At 38.2% G+C, this 13,790-nt stretch overlaps 1 protein-coding gene across 35 annotated transcripts in view; it reads left to right on the top strand.

The window, feature by feature from the left end:
* The first annotated feature begins 1,609 nt into the window (after window positions 1–1,609).
* Window positions 1,610–13,790, top strand: part of ABI3BP (ABI family member 3 binding protein) — a 127,412-nt gene continuing 115,231 nt past the window's right edge. For 33 of the 35 annotated variants that reach the window (XM_072933340.1, XM_072933389.1, XM_072933424.1 and 30 more), the window contains exon 1: window positions 1,610–1,815. In XM_072933340.1, the coding sequence (XP_072789441.1) occupies window positions 1,737–1,815 (79 nt within the window). In that variant the 5' untranslated portion in view covers window positions 1,610–1,736. The remainder of the gene's footprint in view (window positions 1,816–13,790) is intronic. The other 2 variants (XM_072933316.1, XM_072933197.1) reach the window with 1 other exon arrangement.

Here is a 13,790-nt window from a genome sequence, read left to right as displayed (position 1 = left end):
GGTGTGGTGTTTTGTGGGACCCCTGTCTAACTGTACAGCCTAACAAACATATTTTCATCTCATTCAAATTGTACCTGTCTTGTTTACCCACTCAGAGTGTTTATATTCAAGAATCCTCCCGAAGATCCTTCAGGTAATAGTGTTTAGGGATTTTTTGGGGTCTGTCTCAAATATTGACTTTCAAGTTGCTCTTCCCAGATTTGAGTTAGTGAATAATAAAAACGTTTCCTTATGTCCAAATTCAGATAGTCTGGAACGTATTCCCCTAGTCCAGCTGGTTTTGTTATAGCTGTGTGCAGTCCATATTGATTAGAAGAGCTTGAAATTCCTCAGGTTTGTCTCTAAGACAATAATTGCTGGTTTCTGTTGTGAAGTTCTTCTTGAATTATGGTAAACACGGGGTCTCTTTAAATACACGATTAATCTGATCTTAAAGAAATGCTCCCATATGTTTCAAGATAATATTACCTTTTTATTTGAAACTACTAGGTAGTTTTAAACAAGTCAGGTATGAGTTTTGGGATTTTCCCTGCTTATAAACACTATGGAAGCAGAGCAATGTCAGGTCCAGCCAAGCGGGAGCAGACAAAGCCTACTGAGGAACTTCACATATGATAAGCAAGAGCTATGTTTCATTTTGGTGGTTGATGGCTCTTTTGGGTTTGCTTTTGGTTTGATTTTTTGGTGTTATTTTTCTTTCCCTTGGGGTCTGTTTTGGGTTTTCTTTGTTAGTTGGGTTGTTCCTTGTTCGATTTTGGGGTTTTTATTTGGAGGGAGAGAGAGAGATACCAGTACTTAGTTGAAGAGATTTAATCTCTTTGGAAACTTTTCCAGATAGTGCAACTAAATTCTTCCTTTTCTTCTGCTTTGCCCTTTCCTTCTCATCTTCTCACTTGTGAGTGGGGCCAAATGCTGTGCTTACTTGGCTCATTGTAAGCATGGAATGCAACAGCTTTTAATGGAAAAATGGAACTTCTTTTCTACCTAAAGTTATGTAACTGGTGAGAAGGTCTCCCTGGAATGAGAAGTGTTGCTTTATTCCTTTCAATGTGCATTGTACCCATTAACTCACCAGACACTTATGAAAGGGAAAATTATGAAGTATTTTTAAATTGCCAACACTAGATACAAGTGAAAAAATGACATTTAGATTTTTCAAGTCCAGTTCTTTTGCTGAATAAATATTTACAATGTCTGCTTCTAATGTCACGTCAAATTAAACTAGTATTTATTTTGCCTGGATAAAAGCCACAAGTAGCCTGAATTAACCTTAAGAAAACTGTTGAGATTGCAAAAATACTGAGGTCAATATAGCAAACAGTTCTCTGAGTACTGCAAATGCTGTTTTTGCAGTTTAAGTCCAGCTCTCTTGGACAAAACACTGAAAATATCTCTCAGATCAGTTTCCCATTAATAGAAAGTTTGCTATTCATGATTTTATTTTCATGAAATGTAAGTAATGAAATGGTAATGTCTTACCCTTAGTGGTGGAAAAGACCTTGTAACAAACCCCAGAGGATTATCGCAGGGGGAGGCTGGCAGTATTTTTTAATGCTAATTCTCGTTTTGCAGAGGGATGGATGATGTCATCCTGTCTCCTCCCACTGTGCAAGCCAAGCTCGTGTCCAAGGGCTGCTGCCTCTTGTCCCAGGGAGAAGGGTTCACTTAAATGCAGCTGCAGCACTCCTGTGTGGTACCTGGCACAGCCATTCCAGGGCGAGCTTGGCTTTGTGACCATGATGCCAAGATTTGTCTGTCTTCTTTTCTGTGGATGTATTGCACTAAACCTGGGGAATACTCAGAAATTGCCCAGAGGCAAGTAGCTATGAACAACTTTCTGGGGGTTTGTTTGTTCTTCTGTTGTGGGACTTCGGGGTTTTTAAAGCCTGTGTTTTGTTATGGAAATTTGCTTTCAGCATGTTAGGAATGATTAAAGATAACTGCCAAGATGAAAGAAGGTCAGGGAAAAGGGCAAATCCAGGTATAACAGCAACCTTAAAGCTCTTGAATAAAATAAGCTTAAAAATGTTCATGGTATCTTGTGACTCTAATGAGAATTATCATGACAAAGTTACTGTCTTTAATGATTTTATAGTGATTTGGACAGCACTGTGCAGGTCTGTGGTTTAATATCTTAAAGACAGTGTGACTTGGAGGCGCCCTGTGTCGCTGGTTGAGATTTCAGTTTTGTCTTTGAAAGAACTTTTATACTTTCCCTTTATATCTACCCTTAACAATTCAGCAGGCATTGATTAGTGTAGGTCAGCTTGTGTGCATTTTGAGGGAGAGAAATATGATTGATTAAAATTTATACAAGTAGGAAAACCCCTCCAAACCAGTGTGAATATTTGTTTAGCCATTCTTGTCCCCCAGAGTCTGGAAGTACAGTAGATTTGCTAAGCTGGCAGTGATCTCTTCTTCTCCTTGGTTATATGACACACGTCACATTGGCACTTTAATAGTATTTTATTGCTTACTGCAGGAAGAGGTGTCATAGCATAAAATTAAAAGAATATTTCTCTATCTGGATGGTAAAGCAGTTCACAGTGCCCTGGCACTAAGGCAGCAGTTTCACTGTTTCTGTAGTGCACGTATTGCTCTCACTTTATGGAAGGGCTTGCCTGAGTCCACTGTGCTCTGTAATGCATTTTGCATCTGCATTCTCCTGCAGCCACTGACATTTAGAGGAACCTGTGATTTAATTATGAGCATGTTTATTAATAAATAGGCCCTTTGAGGGATTCCTCGGAGATTCTCTTTCATAGAAGGGAAACCTAAAGGTATTTTGGGGAGTTGAGGTCATTTTTCACCCCCATCCCTCCTTTAGAGACTTTTTTTAGAATGTCATTATTTTTCTTTCTTCTCTATGATGATGTTCTTTTGAAATAATCTTTCTTTTAATCTCATCTTCTAGAGCCAATGTGGAGTTTTCTGTATACTGGTAATAGTGGAACAGTGTGTAGTCTGTGAGTAACAGATAAGCAGTTCAAGTCAAGCTAACTCTAAGAATTTAGTTTCGTGAAAAAAGGACTTAAGAGAGGATTATGTTGACCAGACAGGAATCTTGTATGTATTGCCTAGACTGAGGGAATGAACTTTTCCAGTGCTTGTCTTTTTAAAAATGGTTTCACTGCACTTTCTGCTCACTACTGTAGAATAGCTGCTCTAAGTTTATGCTAACTGTGAAATTCAGACAAAGCTTCTAATCCACTGCAAGATTAATTCTGGCACTGATTTTTTTCTGTCCTAAAATAACATTGCAGAAGTGAGGTTCTGTTTGCCAAATGCATAAAGCTGCAGGTGGAAACTTCATTTCTTTTCAGTGAAATAGCTTTTTTAAGATTCTCCCCTTGCAGTGTGGAAACATCAGTCTAATTCTTTTGTTTGTAGCTGCCTCTCCAATTACTCTTTACAAAGAATTGCATTGAAAGAGCAAGTGTATTAGTACTTAGCTGCTGTCTGAAAATGTTCAAAGGATTGCCTTCTACAACATTGTCTTGTTTGATAGGAACTACAGACCTTTTTGTAAGCAAAGAGTGCATGTGGATCTTAAAGGGTTTTAAAATATGTACTGATAATATTCTGTTTTAAGAGGGCTTCTCTGCCTTGCTATGCAAGCTTAAATTCCAGTGAACTCCTGTGCTCTTTAAGTCCCAAAGTATGCAACTGAGGTTTCAGAGTCACTCTTGCTCTCTGGAGAGCAGTGGAATCAAGTTCATGACTTGAAGGAGAGCAATACAGCCAAACTCACTTTCTGCTGGTGCAGGTACATGTGGGAACAGGTTACCAGAGTAAATCTTGCCCTTCTTACCAGCACTTTGCAATTCTGGTGCTCAAATCTTCTCTCCCAGAGGTGAAACACCCTGACCCTATGTCTCATGGGCTGGGATTTCCTTTCACTGGCACAAGGTGGAAGGAACATCTTGCCTCCTGCAGCTGCAAAGGAACAGAGCCAGCACAGAGACTTCCAGATCTCTTTGAGAGGCTGCAAATGTGCTGCTCAGGAGGCTGGAACACTAATTGCTCCCTTTTTCCATGTATTTTTGTACTTTCACCTCCACACGTATGTGTTTTACTAGGATGAAAAGGAAATATTGTTGCTGTTCTCAAAAGAGTGTTTTTTATTAATGAATTCTTTCATTGTTTTGACTTCAAAGATTAAGGTATTGTTGGAGGAATACTAAGAATAAGGAAAGACAATATAATTGGGAAAGGAGGGCTGGTGGGTAGTGTGTTTTATTATGAAGGCAGCGGGGTTTTTACACTTATGTTTGTGTTTCATCTGGGGGATCACCTGCTGAAAAAATTCTGCCTTTGGATACTGAGTGAGGGGTCAGAGAGCAGCACAGTGAGAGATGCTGGTACCATTACAGATGACATTTCATCCAGTATTTCAGCAGCTGTCTGTTCAACTTTTTCGAGACTATAAAGTTTTCTTCTCATTAGAATTTTTCTATTTGTTTTTGTCTCCCTCATTACGCCATTTTGCCAATGCCACCAAACATATATGATTCTAAAGTTCAACAATGTTGTGCTTTATTGATGGATGGAAACATGATCTAATTTTTATGGTTCTGCATAACAGAAAAGCTCCATTCTTAAAGAACTCAGTGTTGTCTCTCTAGACAGGAATTAAGTACAGACAAAAAGAGTTGCCTTTAGAGAATGAGCTGGTAAGCAGAGCATCCCACATCTGAGACAGAGATGAGAAAACAAAGCCACAGAATCCAGAACAAACAAGTTACAGGACGTAATCCACAAGATTGTGCCGCCTTATAAACTGTGTTTCACTGTCATCTTTCCAGTTGGAGCTGATACAATTGTTGAAGGAACAGCTGAAGAATAAGTTCTTAGTGTTTGGTAAAGCAGCATTTCATGTTTTTGATTTTGTCACTTGACTTTCCAGTTACAGCAGAGGCACATGGAAATGTGTTTTTTCACTACATTCTCTGTTTCTGATAGCTTTTGTCTATCTTCATGTTCTGTTTTACTTTGTTAGAGCTGAAAAGAATTTGGGGTTGATCTCTTCTTATAAAATTTCAGTTTTAGGAAGTTATTTTTAAAAAGTCTTAATGTTTTTCTGGGGTTTTTTTTCAGGGTTGTTTCTGACCACTGTGGTTTTCCTACTATTTGAATTAGTCATCAGGTACAGTGGAATTCAGGTCCATCCTGGTTTTACTTTCCAGGACTCAGGCCTATCCTACTCTGCTGTCCAAGAAGGGCTCAGGAAACCCTAATTTGGCTTTTTCCTGGTTGCTGTCTTCTTAGGGAAAAACAATATGGACTTGACGTTTCTTAGGGGGCCATGTGAAAAAGCCTGATTTACAGACTCCTTTAGGGAAAACCAGATCCAAAACTTCCTTGTATCTGCAGTTGTCAGCAGTGGGGTTAAGTGGGAAGAAGAATTGTTTTGCACTGAGGATTTGTTTCTTTGTTTGGAAGTACTGAATATGTTTGGTCTGATATTGTAGATGGCTACTAGCTAATATTTCTACTTAAGGTAATTATAACTGACATCTCTTTTAGAGTGAAAGCTGTTTTTACAGTAGACTCCCAAACTCTGACATTTGAGAAAAGGAGTAGACTAATCTTGTTCCTAGCTAAGTTTGCTGGCTATGCTATGTTACATAATACATCTTACTAAGCAGAGCATGTGTTTTCATTTACTAGTGTCAAACAGTTAAAACAATGTAGAGTTATTTCAATGTATCACAGTTATTATATTGCAACAGCCAAACTTTAAACTTTTGTGCTGCCCTGTCCCTTCCTGCTAGAATCACCCCTTTGGTAGCTGTAGGGTGGCAGGGCAAAAACTGTAAGACAGGGAAAAGTCTCCTGGAAGTTGTGGGGTTTTGAGCATGCAATGAAGCTGGCATATCAAAATATCACAAAAGGATTGAAATGACATGTAGTTTATATGTTACTATTCCCTTGGTTTATAAAACATCTTTCTGGGAACTATTTTTCAAAATGCACCATGCATTAACCTTTAAAAAACGTTCTTATGAAGAAGAACCAGTTTAAACGAAATTATTTAACTTCATTTTTTGTTGTGTCTGGAAACAGAAGTGCAAAATTATTTTGGGTTTTTTTGAGAAATATTTTCTTATGTTTAATGGCACATAAGTGACAAGTCCAACAGGAAATTTAAAGTGAATCCTTTACCTGGTGTAACAGAGTGACAAGGGTTTTCAGTCACTAGATATGTCATGGCAAATTTGGCTGAGTCTTGCTGAGAGTGAAAACAGCCCATAAGAATGTAACAGTTATAATAGTTCATTTAATCAAATTTATCTTATCATGCAGACAGTTGTGTCCTAGGCTCACACATAAACATATCAAAACCCAGTACTGAGTGTCAGGCTTCTGAGTTCAAAGATAATCTGTAATACCAGAATTCCACTTTTGTATTGGCACAAGCAGTGGTGCAACATTGTGATGATACATATGGGTGGATTCTGCCAGAATTAAATTCCACTGCACGTGAACGCCTCCAAAATGATCTCAGTGCTGGGTAATCTATGTAACCTTCCACATCTTCATTTCAATTTTTGTGTTCCCAAGTATCTCTTTTTGAACCTTAGTTTTCAACCCTCCTTCATATAACCCCTGGCTCTGGCTGTTCCAGAAGGAGAAGTTCATAATTCACTTGAGAGGAGAGCTGTAGGCTAAATCCTGCTGCTGCTGTGGGGCCAGCCCTGCTCTGTGTGGTTGGTATAGTCTGTGTATCTGTTGATACAGTGGATGGACAATGGGTTTGGGGTTTCTTTGGACCTTTTGGACTCCCCAGGTGTGCACTGCACACTGCATGTGGAAACAAAAACCTCTGTCTGCTCCAGGGGGAAAAAGGGGCTAGCAGTGACCTGCCACAGTCAGAACTGTTCGTGCAACTCCTATTGGGTTTATTTTCCTTGGGGGAATTCAAGTGCAGACTTGAAATTGTTTGTGAGCAAGACAGATTTGTTGCTGTGGAGCGTTCTTGACTACTGCCTTTTACAGAAGACAGTTGGAGTCCCTGTCGCTGGCGTGGTGAATCCTGGTGAGAGCAGAAGCAGGTATTTGTGCTCTGGCCAGCCTGCAGCCTGAAATAGGTGCCATTAGCATGACAGCCCAGCCTGCAGAGTCTTCCCAAGGGGAAAAGGGCAGCTGGACACAGGCCAGATGCTACTCAGACTTGCTTGACCTGCCTTAGTTCAAATGGTCTTAGTTAAAAATAGCTTTTTCTACAATACAGGGCAACATGTATGTAATGCCAGTTTGCTTTCTGAGTAAGTATTTGCCTTATTGTGCTGTGAGAGTGGTGGTTGTGAAGATGACTACTGGCAGCATCATTAATTAAACTTTTGTATGGGCAAGGACTGGGCCAACGTTTCCAGTACTGCCATCCCTCAAAACAACAACCATGTGCCATTTTACTCTGGCTGTATCAGCTCTGAACCTCCTCACTCGAGCAAACCAGTGTGTGTCATATCAAGGGGAAGAAAAAACAGGTCAAGTTTTGAACCACCAGGTGGCTTTCCACTGTTCATGAAGTTATGAGTGTAGTTATGGTCACCAGAATTAAATGTTTTTGCACTCACTGCTTCATCAAAGTGATGCCATCAAAGTGTGCAGGTGTCCAGGCAAGGTTATGGAAGGATGGTTGCATTAAGATTATCAGCACAGAGTCTTCACCCATTCAGAGCTGCTGAATAAAATGCTGATAAAGAGTTGGGGCTCTCATTATGAAGATTCTAGACCTAAAGGCAGGGAGGTAGGGAATGCTCCTTTATAAGAGGAAAACTACTTTTCTCCCAGCCTGGAGGGAAATTTTACTGCACTTGTTCAGAGGTTGGAAGACAAAATATAACTTATGTTCTCTAAAATGCTTTAGATTTGTTGCTGAGGTCTAGCACTTCGCAATAATTTAGCATTATTGAGAGCATCTTCTGGAAGAAAAATAAATGAGGCAATTGCAGTAATAATTTTTCTTAGGCTAATTGTAGCAGTGGCTCTTATATAAATACCGTTTACCTTGAACAAACATGTCATCAGGGCTCCATGTGAAGAAATCCACTTTGATAAAACCCAGCTTAATTAAGTGCTCAAACCTCTCATACAATTTGATTTTTATTTATTTTGTGTATGTATGGCGTGTGCTAACACTAGGGTGTCACTGTGTGTTCTTAAAAAGAAATTGTAATTCTATACTCTTTCTCAAGCTGAAGAGTTGATGGCAAGATGGATTGTCAAAGTATGAGAGAATTTTTAAGGGCTATTCCAGCATTTTAAATAGTCCTAAGGTTTTGCATTATTCTTAAAATCTGCTTAGGAACAGCACAATTCAATAGAATGGGAAAAGATTCTTTCCAATCACCTGCAGTTGTGGCATTAGTTTATGAATCTATAAATGGCCACAGAATGCTTGATATGAGTTTACATAATTAATAGTTTGGGAACCTGGCCAGTTTTAAAGGACTGAGAGTGTATGTGGGATAACATTATTTTTAAACTCACATTTGGAAAAGACTGTTCTTCTTTTGTCAGCTGCTTGCAATATCTGCTTTATATTAATTATTCACTTTGATTTTTCTTTCTGTGCTGGAAAAGTCTGGAGTAATTTTAGAACACATAAAATTGTGGTTGGTTCAAAAATACAAATATGTATGCTTGAAATGTCCCAGAAGATAATTTTCTGACTTCGAAGTTAAAGCATTTTCTGGCATTTTAGATTACCTCATTACCACACTTCAAGCCCATACATGAACAAGAAAAATGCACACTGAGAAAATTACAAGACTTTCAGGCTTTATTGCTTATCACTGTTCTTTTGAAATCACAGTGTCTGTACAACATAAACAAACATACACTGAAAACCAAGGCATGGGTGCAATAGTCTGAAAGTTGATAAGAAATTGGGCTCTGAGATACAAATAATAGAAAGAAAACTCTACTGTCTGACCTGAACATTTTGGCAGAGTTCCATTCTGTGGCTCATGCAAGGACTGAAGTAGTTGGATTCAGTGGCAGGGCAGAGTTTTTATTTATAGCACAGTGTGCAGCTCATTTCCCAGTGAGGGAAGTGGCTGCAGTCAGGCTTGGTTTGATGAAGAGCTGACTCAAACCTCAGTGCTGAGGTTTCTTACTCACCTATAATCAATAGGTCTCATTTTGTCATAAAACTGATTAAGAGACTTTTACTGTGTGAACATGACTATGGAATTGCTTCACAGTGACAGCTCATCACTTGCTGCCTTCCAGATGGGCACCAGCTTTTAGCTATGATCTGACAAGCACCAATACTGCATCTCTTCAGCCTTCCTTCTTGCTCTCTGGTTTAGTTATGAGGAACACAAAACCTGGCAATTCTAATAAAAATGTCTCCTTGCTTGTTTTGGTTATTCAGTGCTCCTTAGTAGCTGGTACATCTGATGTAACTCAGCGTTGTGGAGTAGGAGGTGATTGATGTCCTTTGTTAATCAAGTCTGTGTAAACTGAAATAAGATTTCTTTCCCAAAAGATGAAAATACTAATTATGCAATTAATTGTAGCTGAAGAACTTCTTTAGAATTGTTGGCAGATTTGGGGATTTTTGCTCCATTGGAAAATCTTTACACACCTTGCACTTGCATGGTGGTTGATTTCACACAGACTCTCTAGTACACTGAGGCACACACGGGCACTCACAAAGGCAGTGTGGGATCTTGCTCATTGCTTTTGGTAAATGCATTACATCAAAAATTATCTCTTAATCTTTCACACTCTCATCAATCCCCTGTACTCTCACAATTTGGTAACATGACCAAATAGCAGTTGATAAATGCATTAGTATGTTGTTAATGTACAGCCATGAATTCTTAGAAAGCAGTTTCTCAGTAATGCAACAGATGTTGTGTTCCCTTTCCCCTCAGAAATGCTTACAGCAATTAGCAAGGGAGATCATATGCTATTATTGTACTTATTTGAAGGCAGTGTGAGATTGCTCATAGAATTAAGGATGTAGAAAAGTTACTTATAGGGAATAGCTGTCGTTGCCCTGTTGAAACTTCAGGCATTGTGAATAATTTTTTCCATGACCTAGCCCTTCTGGATTTTTTTATAATTTGTTTTTGTAGTATTAAAACTCTTGTCAGTTGTCAAAAAAAAAAAAAAAAAAAAAAAAAAAACCACACCAAAACCAAAAAAAAACTGGCACAAGGAAGACCATCTCATTTAAAAACTCTGGAGTTGTGAAGCATTATTTATGTGCTTAATACACTCTTAAGTCAGAGAGCATTCCTTGGGAATTAATGTAATCTACTGCACACTGGGTTACAAGATCAGTAATGAGAGAGGCACAGCTTCCTACATACCATAAATTCTCCATGAGCATTTGGATAAATGCCTGAGAAAAGCACAAATGAAAATGCAAAGTCAGGCCTACAAAGATTGCTTAGCTGATAGTTTTGTGCATAGATGTGTGTGCCCCTATCCCACCCCAAAATTTTCATAAGCCTTCCCTTTGTGTAGCTGATAGTATTCATTATTGGCATTTCTCTTTCAATGAAATGCTGGCTGGAGAATTTATTTTAAAAAAAACACAGACATAGAAAGATAGATTGGAAGGAGAGATTACTTCCTGCAGCTTTCTTTCATCTCTCTAGATAAAAAGCAACATGGTGAAAATAGAGCAGGTGATGTAACAGATAAAGAATTTGGAAATATAGTCAGAGAACATGAACTCTATGCCATGTCCTGGGTAGGAAGGGAAATATGTGGGAGAAAAGATGAAACACCTTCATTATCAAAAATAAGTATTTGTCTTATCTTAGTACTCGCTTGATCATAGTCATAGCTTTTATTTTACCTGTTGTATACTTACTAAATTTGGTGACCATTATTTTCTGTAGTCCGCTGATTTAGAACCACTGACTTCATATTTCAGTTTTCTTAAGATGAGTTAACAATGCTTCTTGTTCACAATATGTTCATAAAGTTCATAGAAAAATAATTTCTGTCAAATTTAGGAATTCAGTAATATGTTCTAAACTTATGAAGTATTTATTAGGACTTTTTAGAATTAAAGATGTACTGGCAATTTGTTGCTTATTTTCTCCAATGTGTTTGAACTGTAGAATCTTTCCTTTGATCTCTGCAAACTCAAAATATGGAACAATATAGAAGAAGATTAAAAGGATAACCTCTGATTTTTCTTAATCTGTTGGGATTTTTGTTGGGTTTATTTTAGAGTAGTAGTAAGAAGCCAGGTCATCAGTCCTGAGATATGTCTCATCTAATGGTGCAAGATGAGATACATTTTCCAGCTGGAAAAACTATGTGCAGTTGGAATCAATCCTTATAGGACTGGGCAGTGTCCAGCAAGTGTCACAGACGTGTGAGAGCGTCAGTTCGGAGACCAGGAACATAAGTGAAGCTGCTTTATTTTGACAACTCTTTTGGAAACATAGGGCAATTTTTAAAAAATTTACATTTTGTTTGTTTGTTTGTTTGTGTCTACAGTTTTCTAAACCAAAGCAAAGTAACTGGCTAAAAGCTTTGTTGACAGACAAAGCTCCATTGACTAGCCCAAATCATAGTAGTCCAAGCACAATAGAATTTAATATTTCAGTACTGCTTTTGTTACTGACAGAGTTTTCTTACCCTTTCTGAGTTTAGCATTTGATATCCAACACTTCCCAAGAATTCTTATGTGTGCTTCAGATATTTAATTGCTTTATCATCTGTCTGCTTCTAAAAAGTGGGGAATTTATTCCAAAGGTAACACAGAATATTGCAAGCACCTTTGCCAAGTGACATTCAGAGCTATTAATCCTTGCTCTATTTGAAGTCCTGTATGTCTCGGGTGTTATTTTGAGCAGAGAGCACATGTATTTTGTGTGATCATATGCAGGTTGCAATGCTGGAGGTGGAAAACTATTGTGACTTCAGAAAAAAAGGATAATCCCATCCAATTTCCATCTTTTTGCATATTATTTTAAAGATTCTTGCTTTGACTACACACAGCATAGTGGGGGACTTGTATAAACAGAATGTCACCCATTTCTGAATGGGCTTCTGCATGTTGTTTCTTTCCCTTCAGTTCCAAAGCAGGTCATTATGGACAACTCACCTGCCTCTATTCTTTTCCACAACCCAAATTCTTTCCTAAGTGTGCACAAAGCACAAAACCTTCTCCCTCACTGAAATGAGTATAGGAATTACATTGGATGTTGCTTGAGAACCAGAAAAAGCCTCTTAAGCAATATCAAAGAGGTATCAGAAGGGACTTGGGACTTTTTACCCCTGGCTGCTATTCCTTGAGCCCAGTTTTTCATCTCCCCTGTAATGTGGGTACCCAGTCTGCATTTCTCCAGTCTGCATTTCTCCAGTCTGACACGAAGGATACCTGTGCAAACTGTGCCAAAGTTGAAGTAAATGTTGTTCACCCCTTTCCTATTGTGTGCAAAGCCAGGAATAACATTGCAGAAGGCAGCAAGCTTTGCCAGACAGCCTGGCCTTGGTAAAATTGCTCTGGCTGTTCCAAATCACCTTCTTGTTCATCCTGTGCATAGGTGTGACTGCTCCTGGTGACTGAGGCTAGGGACAGCAGCTTGCAGTTTCCTGGATGCTCCTTCTTGCCTTTACTCAATTAATTGCACTGAGATATTTTTCTCATCTCACATAACAAAATAATCTTACTTCTCCCTGTCAATTCTCTTATGCTTATCTCTATACTGAAGAGGCCATGCCTTAATGGATTTTCATTTTCTGTGTGTTAGAGATAGGAAGTAGGATACTGGAGGAGGGCAGCCCTCCTTGGGGCTTTATGGTGAATATCTAGATGTGCAGAACAAAAGTAGTAGCCTTCAATGGGAAAAATAGTAACTTTTACAAGGAAACATAGGGCTGAAATAGACTTTCTGAGCTCATTTTGACCACCTTGTTCTTATTCGACAGTTTATTCTAGAGTGTAGCTCCCTGTATAAGTTTTCCAGTATCTTCCTTGCTGCAGTTTGTCCCTTGTCTTCACAAATATGGAGCAGAAATAATTTATACTGTTTTTCCACACAGCTTTGTTTGTTTGCCATATGTATTTGGATACTGTTTTCATATCTATGTACTTTTTCTCCAAGCGCAGTGACTCCTATTTCCTCAGGCTTCTTTCTTGGGTAATATATTCTGTACCTGGAGTAATTTAATTTAATTTTTTCCTGAATTTATCAAGATGGTCTGTTTTGCAGTGCTCTGTGTATTTATCTATTAGTGATAAGCAACCTTATTAGAAGTGAGAATGCATAAAAGGACTGAGATCCATTCCTTCAGATTTAAAATAGAGAAGATAACAATTTTGAAACATACCTAGACATGTTGGGGATTCCGAGACTTATAGATTAATTTACAACTAAAGGATTGAAAGTACATGCTGGTTTCAAATTGATTCTGTTACTACAGCTTGTAAATCCTCCTAGCTGTCTAAATACTACTATCTTTAAGCTGGTTTGTCCCTAAAAAATAACGGTGTGCGTTATCAGAGAAGGAGGTAAAACAAAGTTAAAGCTTTAACATTCTCAAACCAAATGTTACAGAATACTCAGCTAAAGACTTGCTCTTTATTTTGCTTGGATTATAGCAAATAGAGTAATACTTATCACAGAAGAGAATTTCAGTGTATGACTACCTTTTTTGTTCTATTAATGCAGATAAACATGCAAATTTCATTTTATTACTGCTTGAGGTTTTTTAAACTGTTGATTTGGAGCTGCCTTAATAAATTCTACAAAATAGAATTTATACTTTCTTGCTATTGGTTATTTTGATATTCTTCTTTTGAA

Source organism: Taeniopygia guttata, chromosome 1 (genome assembly GCF_048771995.1).
Source record: "Taeniopygia guttata chromosome 1, bTaeGut7.mat, whole genome shotgun sequence".
In the NCBI taxonomy this organism is placed as follows: Eukaryota; Metazoa; Chordata; class Aves; order Passeriformes; family Estrildidae; genus Taeniopygia; species Taeniopygia guttata.
The sequence above is the reverse complement of the archived record's forward strand: the minus strand, read 5'-3'. Positions and strand labels throughout refer to the sequence as shown.